The sequence below is a fragment of the Rhipicephalus sanguineus genome, chromosome 9 (assembly GCF_013339695.2).
Source record: "Rhipicephalus sanguineus isolate Rsan-2018 chromosome 9, BIME_Rsan_1.4, whole genome shotgun sequence".
Taxonomy (NCBI): Eukaryota; Metazoa; Arthropoda; class Arachnida; order Ixodida; family Ixodidae; genus Rhipicephalus; species Rhipicephalus sanguineus.
Window position 1 is genome coordinate 72,468,485 of NC_051184.2, and position 15,691 is coordinate 72,484,175.

General features: G+C 46.5%; 1 protein-coding gene across 1 annotated transcript in view; it reads right to left on the reverse strand.

The window, feature by feature from the left end:
- Window positions 1-8,218, reverse strand: part of LOC119405311 (FGGY carbohydrate kinase domain-containing protein) — a 32,273-nt gene extending 24,055 nt beyond the window's left edge. The window contains exons 1-2 of the mRNA XM_037672138.2: window positions 8,009-8,218; window positions 953-1,058 (exon numbers count right to left, since the gene is read on the reverse strand). Of these exons, the coding sequence (XP_037528066.1) occupies window positions 953-1,058; window positions 8,009-8,182 (280 nt within the window). The 5' untranslated portion in view covers window positions 8,183-8,218. The remainder of the gene's footprint in view (window positions 1-952; window positions 1,059-8,008) is intronic.
- Between the last annotated feature and the right edge of the window lie 7,473 nt (window positions 8,219-15,691).

Below are 15,691 nucleotides of genomic sequence, written 5' to 3' on the forward strand. Positions count from 1 at the left end.
CCCCGAAAGCTTTGCGCACCTAGCGTAGTTTTGCATTGCCTCCAGGATCGGAGGCACCACACCTGGTTTTGCGCTGCCTCCGTGATCTGCCCACTTCTGAACCAAGCTACGATGTCATGTGATGACGGCTTCATGTGACGGTCACGTGACTTGATGTCTTACCAGAATTTGTGGCGTCATGATGATGTCACAAATTTTGGGGTCTGTGACGTCACTATGACGTCATTTGGTGACTTCATCACATATGATGATTTTTTTGCATCACTCGTCCCCGACGCCGCGGGACGCGGACGGTGAAATTTCGCGTTTGATGAGGCATCTAAGGCTTTCGCTATAATAAGAAAGCAATACAGCTGTTACAGGCCTCTTACGTAGGGTCATGTATATTTAAGGCTACATATGACACTACTTTTGGGCAACACACGTTGTATCAGTGAGCAACTGTGAGCTTGAGACCCAGATTCTTACACCTTACTATTGCATACACGTGTGTTATGACGAAGCACAAAGCTATTATTCCAACATAACTGAGAAAATTATAGTTTCTCTATGTTTTTCACTCAAATATTTCTATACTACTAGTAAAGCGTAAGCGGCACGTCGTAAACTTGACATTGGTTAGTAAATGCTGCAGTTACTAACTTGTTACTACTTTTGTAAGAGTTTACTTATCATTGGTTTTGACCGCGTTTTGTTACAACAGCAGCAGCATAAAATGACCACAAAATGCGTTACCGGTTTGCAGCCGCACGTAGAATTATGAGTCTTAAACCATGATAACCAGAGAGAAAATGAAGAGGAAAAGTACTGGCAGTGCGAGTGCCCGTAAAGCCTACAATCAACTATGTGCACCTATTAAGTAAATCCGCAACGGATTGTAAGCGATTGACGGCGCACGATGGGCCTACGTCTATTTGTATTAGAAGCATTCGCATATTTGACAGTGCATTACCTTTGGGGCTGACTGTCAGCGGGCGACCGGAGTCATCAAGCACCACAAGCGAACAGGTGGCGTCGAAGCCGATTCCGCTCACGTTCTTGGCGTTTCTGCAGACCTCCTGCGCGAGAATTTGTGCAGTTCAAATTTCAAACTGCTGTGACACTTACTCCTACTTATTTTGATTACTTGTACCGTGGCTACCTGGACTGAGCAGGCCACCCGCCAGCGGCTCAAGCATGGTCGCACATTAAAGCTTATTGGTAGCACTACAACCGAGTGACCCTCTCGGTTCTTTTCCTCCAGGTCTCTTCGATTTGGCTCGCACTGCCTGCACTAGTTCTGAAAAGTGCCGTGGCGGTGCGAAGCGGTGCTGCGCCGGTTCAGCAAGTGCAGGTGCAGCCGGTGCAGCCGCGACACTGGCGACACTACCACGCGGCGGCTACCACCGAAGATTGCAAGAGCAGGCCGTGTTGGTCCACGGCCGGTCTAGAGGCGCGCGCGCGCCTCCAGACCGGCCGTGGTTGGTCGAACAGCCGACGCGGCGTGTATCGCTGGTGTTGTTTACCAAAACACTGCCGCGGTGGCACTCTTCGTAGCTGCCGTATGGAACTGCTCGACTCTGCAGCGAGGACGAGTCGGACAATGGCGATCCTCACAGCGAACTCCGAGGAGGAGTTTGACTAGGGACCATAGTTTGACGGTGTATGTGTTTTGTCGCCCTGCATGTTGGTACGTGAAGATGTAACTCCTGTTCCCGGGTACGAGAACGTCGTCGGCAGATTCCCATGAGTGTAATTTCAAGAGACTGTTCAGAACTATCTAGAGGCGTTTTACTGGTTCAGCGGAAAATTGCGCTGGTTTCGGCCTTCTATGAAAGCGTGTGCGAGGCCATACAACAATAAAAAACGAAAGTATCGGAGGTCCTTTGACCGACGCTAAGACGACCTTGACGCGAATGTTCAGCTATCTTGGAAAGTGTATGCTCGCAAATTTGTGTTCAAAGGGTTTTACTGGCGTCGACTTCACGCTAGACTATAGGGAACGAACAATTCTTGTAAACCATTAAGACACATGTATACGCACGCTCACCATGATGAATACATTTTTAAACTCAAAAGTATTTCTAGAGAAGACTTCCTATCGCATCAGCTTCACGATTTCGCAAGGCGAACTGAGAGAGCAGCATCGCGAATCGCGCCCAACATCTTTATACTTTTTTTTGTATCATTCATATTGCCGTCATGTACGGTGAATTTTCTGCTCACGAGACATGTAAAGGTCCGCCTTAATAGCTGCCGAAAAGACGTGGCTAAAATTACCCGTCAGAGTCAGCAGTTTCACGCCCTGAACAACAACACGCAGCGTCGTCTGTTCCAAGCTTGGGAGGAGGAAGGGCGCCATGCTGCACTTCTTGGCACCTCCTTTTGAGCGAGTGTAGACCGGCAGAGAACTCGTGCAGCACTTACGCTTGCACCTTGACAAACGAGGGAACCGGTGCAGCGGGCGCGCGCGGCACCAGCAAAACGAGGACGACGGTGCTGCACCCGCTGAACTGGTTCCGCCGGTGCAGCCAAATCGAAGAGACCTAAAGTCTTCCGGTCAAACACTACTGGCTTTTTGAAAATTCAGAAAAAGTCTTCGAAAAAATAGGAATCCATGGTTCTGGTTCAGGCTATATTGGACACACAAGTTATCGGAGCATAACTTTACTAAGGATAAGGGTCAATTAACGGCCAGGATGATTAATGAAAATAATTTGAGTTCACTGGAAGACTGTGAGCAGCTGGGATCGTCACCTGGCGGAGCAAATCTCAAAACCGTTCTAGCTTCCAACCAGAAAGCGACGAAGGCGCCGCAGAAGTTTTTGCGCTCAACCGACCTCGCTAGACGACTATGATGCTCCCGTGCTTAAGTGTGCGTTTTTTTTTTGTTACTCTTTTTTCCTTCCTTACCTTTCTATCCCCCTTACCCCTTCCCCAGTGCAGGGTAGCAAACCGAAAAACTTCTGGTTAACCTATCCCTGCCTTTGACTTAACCTCTCTCTCTCTCTCTCTCCTCTCTCTCTCTCTCTCTCTCTCTCTCTCTCTCTCTCTCTCTCTCCTCTCTCTCTCTCTCTCTCAAAACTGACATGACAGTTTTGACATCAAAAGAGGTTTTTGCTTGTAACCTATGACTGAAAATTGTAGCCTCGTGACATGCGTGCTGAAAATAAACATGATTTCTATTCTAGTTTCTCACATTATTGTCAATTCGCCGAATTTTGTTCTTTGCCTGCAAAGCTCCCCCTTCCCCTCAATTTGCCTGCCGACCCCCACCTTGTCGGCTTCATGCAACACGGCCCTTCGCCTCAAAAGGTTGCCGACCGCTGGCCTTCTACATAGAACAGTTGTCGCACAATATCACTGCCATAAGTTAGGAAATGCTATATGGCAATGTCACTATAACGTAATTGAGGCTCAAAACAATATGAATATTCTTTTTCTGCTCTTTCTTTTCTTTTGTGTGTGGGGGGGGGGGGGGGGGGTGTAGTGTTTCGTGCCAAAACCGTGATGTGATTATCGGGCGCGCCGTAAAGATATACTTCGGATTATAGTGTACTAGAACAATCGCGTTCTCGAGCATACACCTAAATAAAAATATACACTTCAGGTGTTCTTGCATTCCGCTCCAGTCGAGATGCGGCCGCCGTGGCCAGGATTCGAACCCGCGCTCCTGTGCTTAGCAACGTAAGGTCTCGCGCCTTTTCATCACACAGACTGAGATTTTGGCCATGGCGATTGGAATCTCAACTCGCACGACGTCTCAACCTTTCGTGAACAAGCCCGGGTTTCTCTCGTAAGGTCACCTAACTCTTGTTGGCACCACGATGTCAGTTTTCTCGCAAAAAGCGACAGCACCGTTTTCCTCGAAACGCCAACGGCCACAAGTTTTCGTGCTATTTTTGGATGCTGTTTGTTGTTACTTTTGAACGGCGTCCGCTATCTATTTTGAGCACCTCAGTTGCATTCTTCAGAATTGTTTTGTAGTCTTTTCTTTTTTTTTTCGGAATGGCTTTTGAGACCTCTGCGACAACTCGTTCGTCCTGCGAGCGTCCACCGCACTCGTCTCGTCACGCGCGAAAAGACACGAGCAATTCAGGGTCAAAGTCCCTGCAGACGCGTAAACGCAGCGCCAACGTATAGCTATACAACGCTCGCTAAACAGAGAAAGCTTTAGAAATGGGTAGGCAACCTTTATGTTCGTAAAGGGGCACGACTGAAACAATGAATCCGTCTATATTGAAAAATTTTACTCTGGGAACTCTAATGTCGTTAATTTTGCCATCTTATAGATTTATTGATAGAGGAGAAAATCAAGATCCATGTTTCACTTTTAAATTTCGGACCGAAATCTCCCCGCGTGACGTTCCGGATTTCAAAGTCTTTTTCGCATTTCGACGACATTCGCTCAACGAAGCTCAAATTCGCCATGGCCAAAATCTCAATATGTGTGTGATGAAAAGGTGCGAGACCTTACGTTGCTAAGCACAGGAGCGCGGGTTCGAATCCTGGCCACGGCGGCCACATCTCGACTGGACTTCATACACTTAACTTGGTATGTTAAGTGTATGGCCCCCTCAGAGCACAATCTACTTCATTTTTACCGATTAGGAACTACGTAGGACCTGGTAGACACAGTCAAAATCTACGACGTCACGGCGTTTGGCGCGAGAATCTTAAGGTGCCGTCGCCACCCACATTTCTCTGCTGGGGGATTTCCCGCTGACCAAACACGTTCTCTCGGCAAGCGCGGTGAATTCGTCATTGTAAAAGAGTAATTTACTAATGTGAGAAAAATCGTTTTTCTCTTTAGTGTCTCTTTCAGGCATGTGCGCGTGCTACTTCTTCGAAAAATATTCACAACGCTTGCACCAACGTAAAGATGGAAGTCAGAGAAGCTGTGAGTGTGGTGGATCTGGCATAGTGAATATTGCTGTAGTGAACTTATGTTATCAATATTGACTGTATTGAGCGAATAAGGAGATTACACTCAAAGATCTCGGTGTTTATCTTGCGCATGACGCATATTATTCCACCAACGGCGGTCTCAAAATGAAATCCTGGGGTACATAAGAAACCCCTTTGTTTCGAAAGTACTGAAATGACACCACGTTTCTTTCTTATAGAAGTGGTCCTGTCTTTGGGGAAAAAGTGTTCACGTCATTCTGCCATGTCGGCGAAATCATACACCTTTATATTTACTTTTACGTCATGTAACATGTCATCGAAGCGAAAACGCTGGATTACTAGAGTTAATCGGTTAATAATATTATATGGGGTTTAGCGTCCCAAAACCATGATATGATTATGAGAGACGCCGTAGTGGAGCGCTCCAAAACTTTCGTCCACCTGGGGTTCTTTAACGTGCACCTAAATCTAAGTACACGGGCCTCAAACATTTTCGCCTCCATCTAAAATGCAGCCGCCGCGGCCGGGATTCGATCCCGCGACCTTCGGGTCAGCAGTCGAGCGCGATAACCACTAGACCACCGTGGCGGGGCAAAGTTAATCGTTTAGCCAAAAATTGTTGTTCTACGCGTCTTTTGTCCGCGGACGCGATTTGCTTGGACCTAGCCATATGAAGCCTCGCTGCGACGTAACTTTTAACTAATAAATCCGTCAAATTTTTTTACGGTAAAATTTTGACGGATTTATCCGATAAGCCACGATTTTAAGAGGGAAGTTTCAACGTTCAAAGGGCATTTTCAAAGCTGAGAATCATCAATTGAAAGAAGCGCACCTCCATCAGCGACAGCACCCTCGTAAAGTATGCTTGCGTCTATTACAACAACGCTTTAAGGTTGTAATACGAACAAACGTAGGTGTTTTGTATTCAAGCATTTTTGCTTGTATGTATATGTGTTTGCGCGTTCAAACTTTCCCGTCATTTGAAATACACTCAGCGTGTTCATATGTTTTGGTGTTCAGACATCATTTCATCTAAGATATCGGAGTACTGAGAGTAATAATAATAATAATAGGTCTTTTATTTTTCATCAAGAAGATGGGGGAGGCTGGGTGAAAAAGCTGAGAAGCAGCTTGACTAGCTCCTGCTCCCCCTAAAAGTACACTTTGGCGAGTTTACAGTGGTGCACATCAACAGCCTCATTAACAGTGTAAATAAACAGGAAGTGAGAAAAGTGAAAGGATGGAAAAACAGGATTATCAGCAACAATGCAACGCATTTTCATTGGAAATAAAATCGATAAGAAGACATTGCGACAACTTGTAACGCGAAATTAAACACCAAGTTTCGGAGAATCGGAGATTTACGAGAAATAAGCTCCGATAAACGCCGAATTTCCTACAAAAAAAAAAGTAGGCTCTGAATTTCAAGAAAAATAAACTCCTAAAACACGGCGCCCTTGATATGACGCACGAACCCTAGAGGTAAGCGTACTACTCATGAGCAGTGGCAACAAACGCAAGCTGTTGCGTGCGCACAGCTTCGGGCGCCCTATTCTAAAACGGCGGAACGTGTTTCTCAAAGCAGCGGCCGGTAGCACCGGAGACCTACGCCTGCTGTTCGTTGACATCCACTTGAGGTAGAAACGGCTACGGCCCTTCGCTGTCATTGATGATAACAGTGCTTTTCCTGTCGCACGGACCCGGCGATAAGCGGCTATAGATAGCTCGTGCACACCGCTAGCAAACACACGTGGAAGAGATTGGACAGAGAGAAACAACGCAAGTGGGACAACGACACGCGTGCCCGCGTGTTGTAATATCCATTGTTTCTGCTCATGACAGACCGTGTGTTCGAGGCCGTAGGTAATTAAACCTGAGCTTATTGTGTTTTGTTGTTTTTGTTTTTTTTTTTTTTTTTGAAGGGACGCTAAAGCGAAACACGTGATCATTTTGACAGACAAATTGCTTTTTTGAGATGTCTCTCTTCATTAATTTCTCTGTCATAGGTACATTTTTCAGACAGAAAACCAAGTCCAAAGTTTCGTCATTTGATTTCGCGCCGAAACATCAGCCCCTGAATGTGAATGTGACGTCATTGATTTCATGTGCATTTTTTTTTATAATATTTCGGGCCATATTGACTCAAGAAAGCTTTCCGCAACCTGCCATGTTACGCGTAGATCCCTGGCTCCATTAGACCACAGTGTCATTTTTGCCGATAAACAGTCATGTAGGCCCATTGCACGCTGTCAAAATCTGTGACGGGGATGGATGGATGGATGGAATACATGGATAGATGGCTGGTGCTGTAGCCTTTTGAGCGGACGCCGGCCAACATGTGTTTTGTTGTTGTTGTTGTGTTGTTGTTGTTGTCGTTGTTGTTGTTGTTGTTGTTGTTGTTGTTGTTGTTGTTGTTGTTGTTGTTGTTGTTGTTCCTGCTGCTGCTGCTGCTGCTGCTGCTGCTACGGACGGAAATTTAGGCAGGAGAGCGTGCCTGCTGCGTCACGGCCTAACTGATACCACAGCCCCGACGTCGTTTCATTATTTCCGGTACGTGGGGCCCCGATTCAATAATAATAATAATAATAATAATAATAATAATAATAATAATAATAATAATAATAATAATAATAATAATAATAATAATAATAATTGTTGGGGCTCGACCTCCCAAAACCACGATATGATTCTCAGAGGCGCCGTAGTGGAGGGCTCCGGAAATTTTGACCACCTGGGGTTCTTTAAGTGCACCTAAATCTGAGTACACGGGCATCAAGCATACTAGAGCTAGGTGCGCGATTCAAAAAGTGCGCTCTCACCGTCCCCAAAGCTTGAGGCACGTGATCTTAAAGCACTTCACCGCGGCGCGGCGCTACCTTCTAACGATTTTTGGCGGGCGTTTCGAAGTGACGCCAACACCGTTCATAGCTAACGACGCCAGCCTTAATTATACGATATGTTACGGCACCTACGATTGAATTTTGCGATAATCATACACAAAGCTACACGTTAAAACATAAAAATCACAAACAAAAATTCGGGTGTCAGTGGTCAAAGAACTACCTACCTCGATGACCAACAGTCTGTTTCAATCGATATAAGTAACACGGCGCCTGTATACCTTGACGGCTTCGCAGCACGCATCCCATATCTGGTCGGACGACTGCTGGTAGAAACCAGGCTGCGGATTCCAATTGTCCAGCGGTCGCGACGCCGTCTCCAGGAAGCGTCCTCCGTCGGTGACCAGTGCAGCGCGCACGCTCTGAGTCCCCACGTCTACGGACACAAACCGCATTCTCTCCAAACACCCTAAATTCGGCCCCGGTGAACGTGGTGGCTGCGTGGTGGTCTGCACTGCGAGTGCGGCTCCTCGCGCTCTTCACTCCCGGGCTCGGAGCCAGCGTGTGGGAGAGGGATGAGAGGGCGCGCGTGCGGCGATAGCGGTGGCGGCGCAGCGCCTATCGCCCCCCCCCCCCCCCCCCCCCGGTGTCGAAGCACAACGCGCATTCGTGACGTGAAAAGGCGCGAATAACTACGATTACAAAGAATACAAAAATAAACACGAAGCGTACTAAATATTCAGATATTTTTTCCAAGAAAACATATATTTATAACACCGTTAGCCGCGATAACACAAACGTATCGACATCAAATTGAGGCGCCATTGTCCTATCGGAAAAATGGAGGCAAACGAAGCTTGGCGTGTGCGCGCCAGAGGCACTTTCTTTCTTTCTTTCTTTCTTTCTTTCTTTCTTTCTTTCTTTCTTTCTTTCTTTCTTTCTTTCTTTCTTTCTTTCTTTCTTTGTTTCTTTCTCTCATTTAATTATTCATTTACTACCCAAACCACCTATACAGGCATTACAATGGGGGGGGGGGGTGTAAGGGGGGGGGGCACAGAAAAAGAACAAACATGACAATTGCATGTTTACATAAATTTGTGCAAATGAAAAATGTACATTATTCTATACGCCGGCAACAAATATACACGGCTGCGCCGCACACAGCTACGTCGTAAATGTCACATGGGTTGGAAAAACGAGCTAAAAACAAGAGCAGAAAGGTTAATAATGAAAGAAGTGATTGCAGCTTGGCACTAATGGTGTAAAGACTAAAAGAGCGCAGCTGGGTCGCCTTCGCTGTTCATGGTTATGTTTTTTTTTCTTTATTCTCTTCCTTTCTCTTTCTCTCTGTTTCTTGTATCTCTTCTTTGTGTCTGCTTCTTTCTATTTCCTTCTTTCTCTCTCTATTTCTTTCTCCTTCTCACTCTTTCTATCTTTATTTGTCTTTCCTCCCTTTCTTTATCTCTCTCCATCTGCTTCGTTCGCTGTCTTTCTTAGTTTCTCTTTATTTCTCTTTCTCCCTTGCTCTCTGTTTTTTCTATCTCCTTTTCGCGTCTGTTCCTTTTTATCTCTTCCTCTGTCTTTCTATGTCTTTATGTCTTTATTCCCTTTATTTATCTGTATTTTTGTCTTCCTCCTTCTTTCTCTCTCTCTCTTTCGCTCTATTTTCTATCTCTTTCTTCCTCTGTCTCGTGTTCCCGTGTTCGTTTTCGTTTGACACTCGTACCTGCTGTACACGGTAGTGGGGCTTGAACAATTGCTGCGGCGCATACCCACCTGAGGAGTTTTGCACGACGGAGCAACAACTCTGGGCCGTCCAGCGAGCCGAGGAAGCCGCCAAGGGCCAGCAACCCTTGGCCGAAGCCTAGGCGGGATCCAGGCCCATCCCACCAATTCGCAGGGCAATCAATAAAGTTAATTCATCATCATCACAAGTTGCCGATAGCTTAAATAGCTTCACTGTAAAGAGAACGAAGAGAGAGCGCGCCGGTTCATGATGATGATAGTTGTTTACGACGGAGCACGAGTTGCCGACAGCCTAAATAGCTTCGCTGCTGAAAGGTAAATAACAAAGCGAAGAATAGTTACCACAAGGCGCGGTCGTGGCAAAATGGTGCACTACAAGGTGCAAAGGAAGCACGAAAAAAAAACGATATAGCTTACAACTGGGATACTGTACACATCACGGTTATTGCCACGCGTACACACGATATTTTTAAGCCTGAGTGGTCAAAAGATTTTAACATTTTTAATGCAGAAAAGAAGCTTTCTTTCTTTTAAATGCGGAGCATTTCTTAGTCGCACCTGCGGCGTCGGCGGCGCCGTCCACACCCCCACTGCGCATGCTCGGCTCGTCTCGTGCCGGCAGCAAGCCTCTCCTCTTCCTCCCTCCCTCCTCTCCCTCGAACGCGGGCGGTGTGTATATAAGCGGCGGAGCGCGCGTTCGGAATTCAGTCAAGGGTGTCTTTACTTGGCTTTCGCTTGACTTGACGCTTTGCTTGACTCGAGTAGATGCGATGGAAGCAACAGTACCTTCAATCAGCGTCCCACCACTCGTTGAAGGCAACGTTACCCCAACCTCACCGTCGTCGGCGTCAACAACAGCAAGCAACGCAGAAGACAAGGCTGCGAAGAGACGAGCATACGACGCTGAACGCAAGCGTTTGAAGCGAGCTGCGGACCCGGAACTTCGTGCACGCTGGAGCCGTTCAAGTCGTACTTGGTGTGCGCATCGTGTAACAATTAAGCATTCCCAAACCATACCCAATTACGCAACATTCGCGCGATACCCCCACCACTCTGCGGCGCATTTACTCGAGTTCCCCCCGTGGGAAGATGCGGGCGATTTTTTTCTTTCTTTCTTCCTTTCTTTCTTTCCTTCTTTCTTTCTTTCGCATTGCGCAATACTTCCTCCTAACTGTTTCATTCCTCCATGTTGGGAATTGGACCTTAATCCACGTGCTTAGTAACGCAACATTTCAGTTGCTACAGGCACCAACGACGGTCACGCGTTCGTATCCAGGCAACAATGAAATATGGCAATGGGAAATGACAGGTCACCCGATAACCTCGAGAAAAGACAATATTGCAATATTGCCGTATCAGAAACCGGTGATCGCCTACAAGCCCACGATCGGGAGAGCGTCAATTATTGGAAAACGGCGCATACAAATACGCATGCGACCGGCACACCTTCGAGGGCTGCATTTGTTTGAGATCACGGGGGCCGGGATTTTTTACAGCCAAGCTGTTCTAGCTCGGCGTAAAGTGTGTCAACCAGCATCATCATGAACGGGTATGTGCATAGGTGTGCGCACACGGGGGGGAGGCTAATCAGGGGGGGGGAAGGCTAATCACCTAAGAGGGGGGAGGCAAAATCTGCCCCATATATGGACTTAGTAGGATGGGGGGGGGGGGGCGCTGCGATAAACCTTTGCACCCCCCCCCCTTGATGGGGAACCCTGCGCACGCCTATGGGTATGTGCCACAGAATTTGGGCAAATCCCACTAGTCACCGCTACGGCACGGCCTGTAATAACCCTGAGAGCTAGTACAGAGAGCGAGAGAGAGAGCAAGAAAGAAACAGAGAGAAGGAAAGAAAGATAAGTGACGTTTTTTTTTTTTTTTCGTAAAAGCCAAGTCCACTTTCAGTGAAACTGAGAAAAACGCAGTTTTTTGCTACTGACAACATGGTCGGGCCTGCTCGAACAATTCTTTGCCAGTGTGCTCATGCAACCAAAGTACATCAGTAGAGTTCTTTCTGGAACTAACCCCGCCACCAAAGGTAACGCTGTAACCTTCGATGCCGAAGGCATAAAAGGCCGACGCGATTTACTACTGATCAGATTACCGACGGCCGACGCTCTCGCCGCCGCTATCCATTACAATGTGTATTGCTTTTAGTTTAACTTTCCATTCCCTGAGCTTAAGTTCGCCCGAATAAAGAGTTTCCTCTTGAACACGCCGACTGCTGCCTTCTTCAACGTCACGACCACGTGACAATATAATTGCCATGGACACAACTTGCATACACAATGTGCATCGCTACGCAAAATGCTAAAAATGTCAATCTTCGGGATTGTACAGGAAGCTGCTCCGATAAGTGTTCTCGAAGAAGAACGCAGTGAAGTATATATGGAAAACTTCCCGACAACACTGAATGCCGCTGTTGAGGTCGGGGTGGTCGATTCACGAGGATATCAATCCGAGTAAAAATATTCTATTGCAGAGTTGACCTAATTCGCGTCAAGGCGGCTTAACTCTTAAGAAAGCCCGCGAAATATGAAATAAAATCACATGACTTCGCTCATGCGCTACCGTACTGCAGTGCTCCTAACCGTGCTTCGAGCGAAACAACCAGCGAGCCAACCAGCGAGCCAACCGTCAACCTTGCCGTTTGCGGCCGTCGGTAATGCTGAAGTACAGGTAAGCCAACGTCTAGAGCCGCGGCCGCTCATTTAGCCGCGGTCCGCGCGCCGGTTGTTTCGCTCGAAGAACATTTGAGAGCGCTGTAGTACGGCAGAGCAAGAATGCAGTCACGTGGTTTTATTTCACATAAAACCCCGCACGTGTACGTGGTTTTATTTCATATACAACCACGTACGCTTGCTGATGGGGGCCTCGCGATAGCTAGCCAACACCTTAAATAGTGTTCGCTACCCCCGCCCACCCCCCTTTTCAACCCTCCATGCTCCTTCGGTCGACAGAGCCGGCCGACGTGTTTTATCCATGCTTGAGTCCACAAGCTTTCGCTCGCACATATAACGTACCATGCGCAAGGCAATTTAATCGACTTGTACTTTACACGGAACATGACGGCAACGGCAAAAATGCGCCTCGAGCGTCCTTATAATTTCTCTCGCAATAAAAATGTACAACATTTTTCGTGGGACCTTCTGTTGTCAAATTTAGCTCTTTCATTTCAGAGACAAACCCGTCGAAAATATTTGCGTCTTGATGTTTATGATTATACAGTAGTAAATAGTAGTCCACGCATCGAAATACCTTAGCAGTGGCATTCATCTGGATGCTAGCCACGAGGTGTCATATCACGCAAGTAAAATGTCGCCAAGCATCGGTAGCAAACATATGAACATGCAAGCACCATCCCGTTATTAAGATCTCGTGATGAACAAATAAAGGTATACACTCAAGATAAAACCATAGCAATTCTAACAACTTCGTGATATGGATTCCACGTGTGTTTTGAAATTTGGTGTAACCATGCCGTTCTATGCACTTGCTAACTTCCTCAATGAGAAGATTACGTGGTAGTGAATAATATAAGTACCTAACATCAGTCGAAGAGGCGCTTACTTTCTGCGGAATCTCTTTGAAAGGTGTCCTGAACCACCCTTAGGTTCGGTGAATAACACATTCTACGAACAGCAAACACTTCGAACAATTCAGCCACCCACCGCGGTGATCTAGTGGTTATGCAGTCCTACAGGCGTGCGCAGGGTTCTCCTTCAGGGGAGGGGAAGGGGCGAAGGTTTGTCGCAGTGCCTCCCTCCTAATTATGTCAATGTATGGCGCTGACAGTGCGCCCCCCCCCCTCGAGTCGCAGCGCACTCCCTCCCTATTATGTCAATGTTTGGAGCTGACTTTGCGTCCCCCTCTTAGGTGAATAGCTGCCCCCCCCCCCCCCTGTGCGCACGCCTATGTGGAGCTCCACTGCTGACCCGAAGGTCGCGGGATCGAATCCCGGCCGCGGTGGCTGTACGTCGATTGAGGTGAAATAAAGGCCCGTGTGCTTAGATTTAGGTGCACGTTAAAGAACACCAGGTGGTCGAAATTTCCTGAGTCCTCAACTACGCGGCGCCCCTCATAATCATATGGTGGCTTTGGGACATAAAACACCAACAATTCTTATTAACATTTCAGCCAAGTTTTGCAGTCGCGTGCGGCACGTTGAGTTTCACCAGCGAAGCGCGAAATTTACACTTTCTCGATGTGCCCTCTCCTTCATGCAGAGGGCCCGTCCTCGCTCACGTCGATGGGCGGGGCGCCAGCTGTGTGTCGTCAAACAGCAGATTGCTGTTATTCGCTGAGAGCTGACATAATTTAGTAGAGGCTAGTATGCAGAACTGTAGGTATATTGACTATCGATAGCATCGATAGTTTTTTTTAAACTATCGATAGTGTAGACAAACTATCGATAGTACTACTACCCACGTAACATAAAAGAAGCTATTTGCCGTCTAAAAGACGTCTTGAACGGCTACAAAAAAGGGCTAATAGACGTCTTGGTCAAGACATTCCCGTAGCCATAGACGTCTTTTCGACGTCTGATAGCTGTGCTAATGTCCCGCTAGTTGACGTCTTTAAAAGACGTTTTGAAAAGACCAAGATAAGACGTTTTATAGACGTTCTTGTTTTTTCGCCGTTTTCGAAATTTTGGACTTTTGAAATATAAAATAAACTAATAGAACTGTCTTTGCAGCATGTTTGGTCGGCATCCTGACGGCTACCATAGGAAGATAGAGATTGAAGGGACCGAAAGAGCTCCCGCAAGAGCACTTTCCCGTTTTTCTCCCACTTCCTATGTCAGTCGTCGAGCAATTGACCAAACGATCAAGCAAGATCACTATAGCATACGTACATACCTGTTCACCCACGCATGTCCTCACTGTAGCATATATAAATTTTCGACGCTGAGTTTACTCGCGTTTATTGCGGACCGAATCAAGTTGTTGTGGTCGCTCATATATGCCGCGTGAATTATTGGCTACTTCAGCACACCATACATATCCAATTTTCACATAAAAAACATCGGTTTATAATAAATTTGAACACGTACGCAGGGGATCAACACGTATACTGTATTACATAAATGACGTTTAGCGGATGGCGCGCAAATAAATAATCGCGCTTCTCAGCAACAATAAATTATCCCATGATGTTGTCAAATTGGCTTTATTGTTGTCAAATTGGCCGCTCAAAAGCCCGCTTCTGTTGCTCGGCAAAGCATCGACGCGGTTATAACACAGCCTTGTTTTTTTTTAGGTTTCTGTAACTTCGAGAATTAGTAAGAGGATGAATATTGCATTTGGTTGAGGAAACGGTTTAATCACGGTTTAGGAAATGTTTATTTCAAATGTATGTGCCGGCTGTCGCTGTACTTGAAAATAACAAAATTGCACATTTTTTGTTGGAGGCATCTTAATTCGTGCTTTAATATTGAAACAAATACTTCAATATAGTGAAAGTCACTGCATAATGGGGACGGCCACGCTGCAGACGAAGAGGAAACACAAAAAACTTTCAGAGAATCCTTTCAATGGGAAACAGAATGTTTTCCTTGGTACTACAACAATATATGCGCATGGAGAACTAAAAAAAAAATCACTGCTGGTTAAACACTGTAGTGGCGATCACAGTTTAAAGGAGTCAAGTCTGTCACAGCCTGATATGCTTCCGCGAGGGCTTGTGAATAAAACTGGAAGGCCTGTCATTCTGGTCTGTTAACTTTTTTGTGTAGTTGATAAGAAGAATCCGGAGAAACTTCTCAGAAATAATATGAGCCAGCACTCTCGCGTGACTCTTGTCCACACCTTCCGGACAGTCCAGAAGTGGCGAATCTTCAAGGTATGGCTCAACAGTCAATTGCAAAGTCTCGGGGATTTTCGTTCGAGGAAGATATTTCACTGCTTTCTCGAAGAACGTCACAATTGTCTCCAGCATTGATAGTAACTTCGGCTTTGGGTAGTGTAGATCATAGGCTTCTTGCTGACGGAGAAGATGATACAAAGGACTGCTCGTTTTGTTTGTCGTCACTACCATGGCGCATGTTTCGCAACCGACATCAGTGATGAGTTTGGCAATGTAACCCATGTAACACAAAACCTCTAAAAGACGTCTCGAAACGGCTACGGACGGCTATAGACGTCTTGGTTTACGAGAAGATCAAGAATAGACATTTTTGCAAAATAAAGCACTTGCCTCTCAAATATGCCTGCGTACTG